The following is a 4,825-nucleotide window of genomic DNA, read 5'->3' as shown; positions in this document are numbered from 1 at the left end:
TATATATATATATATATATATATATATATATATATATATATATATATACATTGAATAAAATATATATAATTTATTTACATTCGATCTTTTTAAAACAGCAACAGAAGATAATAAATAATAAATAATAATAAAATCACTAATATAAATTATTATATTACATACTATATATTATACTACATAATAACATTTAGTTATTCTCTCTATATCACCACTTCAATCCTTTATATTCTCTCTATATTACCACTTCAATCCTACATATTCTCTAATCAACATAGATAATAGTGTGTACATAAAGATAAGATAATTATTTTTTAGATTTTTTTTCAGATTGTATAAAATAACTCTGTCAACATTCATATACCATGATATTTGATAAATAATTACTCTGTACTTATTTATCGTTACGAAAATAAATCAATGTGTTAACAGTTATTCTTGTTGTAAGAAACAAATTCTATTTATTAAATTAATACATTCGCTACCTGCGTCACATGTGACACATCGATCTCTTACTTCAGGTTCTTAACTTAATATTTTCAATTTTATTTAACATATATCTGCTACCAATATCACATATGTATGACACAACGACATTTTTCTTATATATCTACATATAAACAAACCAAGTCTGTTTTATATAATTACACGAAAACAAATTTAACATCGTCTGTATGTGTGAAGAGAATTCCCTAAATAATAAATATTATAGTAGCGAGCATATTAATATAATATATTCTTTAAGATATCCAGGGTGCCCTGGGACAATTTTCTCGTGGAAGCATAGTATGGATTAAAATGAATATAAAAGTCCTATACCGTAATTAATAATTATCTAAATTTTTACGAAATAATAAAAGAATATATAATCAAAATTATAAATTTGAAACTTTGTTGAGTAATCATTCATAACGTTCTATAAATATTTGATCATATTAAACATAATTTCTGTTAGATAATTGAACACGATATATTCTCACTATTATAATCACCTATAATGCGTGTACAAAGTAATTATATATCATATTTATACTGGTATGGTATCTCATATATCATAACACTACCCAAGGATAATTAAAATCATTATAGATACAGGATGTCTAACAATTTTCAAGGTATAATGTACTTATGTGCAGATAAAACAGATAAAACTGAACAAAGAAGTCATGTACCATTTTAAAAATAATTATTAAGGAATTAAACATGAGTAAATAGGCGCAAAAAAATGATAAGACAGACTGTGTAGGTATGTTTAAAGAAAGATAACTTCTAGCTTATAAAAACGTCTTATTTCTTAGAATATTGGACATAATATCTTAACATTATTGGACATTAGCTAATAGCGACAAATTAAATAACACAACTAGTAATGTGTGACACGAGGTAACACAGGCCAGAGAAATATGCGCCCTCTCTCGCTCAACTGATATTTACTATTGCTACGAGATCTTAAAAAATGTCTTTTTCACAAGTTGGAAGTTATCCTTCTTTAGACATACACATAAAGTTCGTTTTACCACTTTTTTGTATACTCATTCGCTAATGTTGTTTCATTAACATCTTAATAACTATTGCGAAATTTGCGAATGATACATGACTTCTTTATTCGATTTATTTTACCTGTACACCATCCACACATTATGTTTTCAATTACCAAATATCCTGTATAATAAAGAGAGAAAGACAGAATATAATATAATGATGAATATAATAACATATAAGCATGTAAGCAATTAAAATGTAATATATACAAAATTTAAAGAGATAAATAATTTACCTTTTTCACAAGACGACTTTTGGCAAGATTATCAGTAAGAGGATGAGTTGTCATATCAAACAATAAGAAATTCTGTTTCTCTGTTGTTAAGACACCTTTTTCGACAAGATTTTTTGCTAGACGTTCTCTGACATTTTTCAGTTGGTATCTTAATTTTAAGGGGTTCCATGTTTCTCCTGCAATTGCACAAAACATCTTAAGATGGACATTAGAGATAAAGATTTAGAGACTATCCATCTCAAAAGTTTTCAAGCAATTTAATCATATAAAAGCCCAATTCACTTCAGATTATCCAAAATACATTAAACATATTATTTGAAATAATAAAAATAGAATATTATTTACATTAACTTCCAAAAAATTTTTTAATTTATGATCTTTCCAAAATTTTAAGAACTTTTACACTAATGTACCAATATAAAAACTAACCACTGAGATATTCTATCCAACTGGGCACTGTCTCAGGTGGATCTGTATCCTTTAAGTGTTTCAAAGCTTCATCCAACAATACATCTCCTGTAGGTGCATCATTCTTCAGAAGAAGCTTTCTTGCCAATAAACTCTTCTTACGCATGCCTGCTTTCTCTAGTTCCACTCTACCCCGGAAGCCAAGCTCTGCTAAGATACATCCTCTTAGTCCAGAACTTATACAATCATTCCAAAAGGATGTATAGCCCTACAAAGAAAGAAAATTATTAAGAATAACTCCAGACAGTTAAAGTAAAACACCTAATATTACTGATCTCCCTTAGCCATTGATACTTAAAAAAACCTGGTTTTTCTTGCAATAAGCAGCAGTTGCTCACAATTTTGCTGTGATGTCTTCTTTTCAAATTATAGAGTATAGACAGAAGTTTAACTGCTGTGATCTGTTCTTTTCAGCTGCACTGCTGAACTGGTGCAATAAGTTAAAGTGAGACAAATATGTTTTCTCACTCTAACTTATTGCACCAGTTCAGCAGTGCAGCTGAAAAGAACAGACTACTGCTTACAAATCCGATTTTTTTAGAGTTGACAACTAAATATAGAATTTTATTCTAGACATGCACAAGGAGATTATATAGATTTACTCCATCCTATGCTAAATTAACATACCAAATTTTCTCATTAATGAGAAATCTTTATGAAATACATGGTTTATCAGTATAAATAAAGTCCATAAGTCCATAAGTCCATAAAGTATAATGAAGAAATTAACAATTAGCTTTTAAAAAGTCTACTTTTGTTCTTTTTCTATACCAATAAACATTTTAGATGATTTAATTAACAGATATAAATTAGAATCAAAATCCTGGATAAAATTTTAATTAAAATACTGAAAGGTCAATTCCAAGGCTAAATCTATCATAATGGAGATTTCAGATTCAGTCCATAGAGCAAATCTGCTAAAGCATCCACTTGTGTACATCCAGCTAAAGCGTCATGTTTTCAATTTCAGGTTTTGTTTCTGAAATGTCAGCAAACCTCCTTGTCCTTTAGACCAAGCAACAGAACCTCCTCCATAAGTGTCAGACGTGTCTCTTTGTCGTCGTCCTCGTCGATGGTGGGATTGCAATTGAGATCCTTTTGCGAGGACGAGCAGTCTCCGTCCGCACAGTTTTGACCTGACAGCTTGTCATTGCCGTGACCGGTGCCGAGGTCTGTACACGAGCCATCTTGACCGAGTCCACCGCCGCCACCGCCGCTGCCACTGTTAACCACACGTCGTCGTTGCACTAGACCGTCACCGCGATTCATCGTGCGACGCAACTAACACAACGGGCAACTTGCCACGGTACCACCTCGGGAATGCTCGGGGTACGTCCGCGTGGCGGACAGTACAGACACACCACCGCGTCGTTCGTACGCTACGTGTGCGACGACGCGATCCTCGCGGTCGTCGTCGTCAATGATAATCGTGTCAACCGATTCTTACAGCAAGCTGACGAACTTGTGTGTCATGCGGTAAACACAATACCGCTGTTGACGTTTATCCCAAAGCGACATGTCTCTTTTCCAAGATGGCCAGCCGTTCTCCTTTCTCTCTCTCACTATCTCTCTCCCTCTATCCTTTCTTGCTTTTCTCTCTCCTTCACTCTCTGTTACCTTCTATGTAAACGTGTCGTGGTTATACGCGATTTAACGTGGCGTATGTATGACGCGCAAGTAAAAATGATGATTAGAGTGGCAGTACGAGTATGATAAAACTAACATTTAGCCCGCTGAACTTGTAAGATTGTCGTATATACATACATGTATACATATACACTAGGTCTGTTCTTTTCAGCTGCACTGCTACACTGGTGCAATAAGCTAAAGTGAAGTAAAGGGTGTTTACGATAATTCGAGTTGGAGTAAGCACTGATAGCGTTTTTCATTGGCAGAACTGGTGCGCACTGAGTGTGCACTAAGGCTTGTTTACAATATATTTTCATATTTAAGATCGTGTTTTAAATATATATTTAAAAATATTTTAGGTAATAAAATGATTCGTACGGATGTTATACATATTATATTACTGGTTAAAAATATTTGATAATTTATTTAAGACAATCTTTCAATATAATAACATATTGTGAACAAGCCTTAGTGCGCACTTAGTGCGCACTAATTCTGCCAATGAAAAACGCTATGAAATATATACTACCTGGAATGCGCGCTGCCTCTTGAGGCGTGCGGGGTGAGAGAGAGATTCCTTGTTTCCTCTCTTATCCTTGTCTGGTTTATAGTATAGTCGAGAGTGGGCAGAATATGATACAATCTAAATTAAAAGTTAGGGCTATCGCACACAAATTGACATAACTGTATATGCATAGCATAAGATCGTATGGACCAATGAGCATCGAATATTAAGCATCGAACACTAATATGGCGACTTAATACTCGATGCTCATTGGTACATACGGTCTTATGCTATGCATATGCAGTTATGTCAATTTGTGTGCGATAGCCCTTAGAGATAATATAAAAAGCAGTGACCACTGAATGACTTAGGGCTATCGCACACAAATTGACATAACTGCATATGCATAGCATAAGATCGTATAGACCAATGAGCATCGAATATTAAGC

General features: G+C 33.0%; 1 protein-coding gene across 1 annotated transcript in view; it reads right to left on the bottom strand.

Annotated features, from left to right (window-relative positions):
* The window catches only part of LOC116846433 (Golgi phosphoprotein 3 homolog sauron), a 9,025-nt gene extending 4,949 nt beyond the window's left edge, over positions 1–4,076 (bottom strand). The window contains exons 1-3 of the mRNA XM_032820234.1: positions 3,239–4,076; positions 2,204–2,450; positions 1,775–1,950 (exon numbers count right to left, since the gene is read on the bottom strand). Of these exons, the coding sequence (XP_032676125.1) occupies positions 1,775–1,950; positions 2,204–2,450; positions 3,239–3,511 (696 nt within the window). The 5' untranslated portion in view covers positions 3,512–4,076. The remainder of the gene's footprint in view (positions 1–1,774; positions 1,951–2,203; positions 2,451–3,238) is intronic.
* Between the last annotated feature and the right edge of the window lie 749 nt (positions 4,077–4,825).

Source organism: Odontomachus brunneus, unplaced genomic scaffold (genome assembly GCF_010583005.1).
Source record: "Odontomachus brunneus isolate Ranch 3 - 2012 unplaced genomic scaffold, Obru_v1 Obru_scaffold_064, whole genome shotgun sequence".
Lineage (NCBI taxonomy): Eukaryota > Metazoa > Arthropoda > Insecta > Hymenoptera > Formicidae > Odontomachus > Odontomachus brunneus.
Note: the sequence above shows the minus strand (reverse complement) of the source record. Positions and strands in the feature narration are given on the sequence as shown.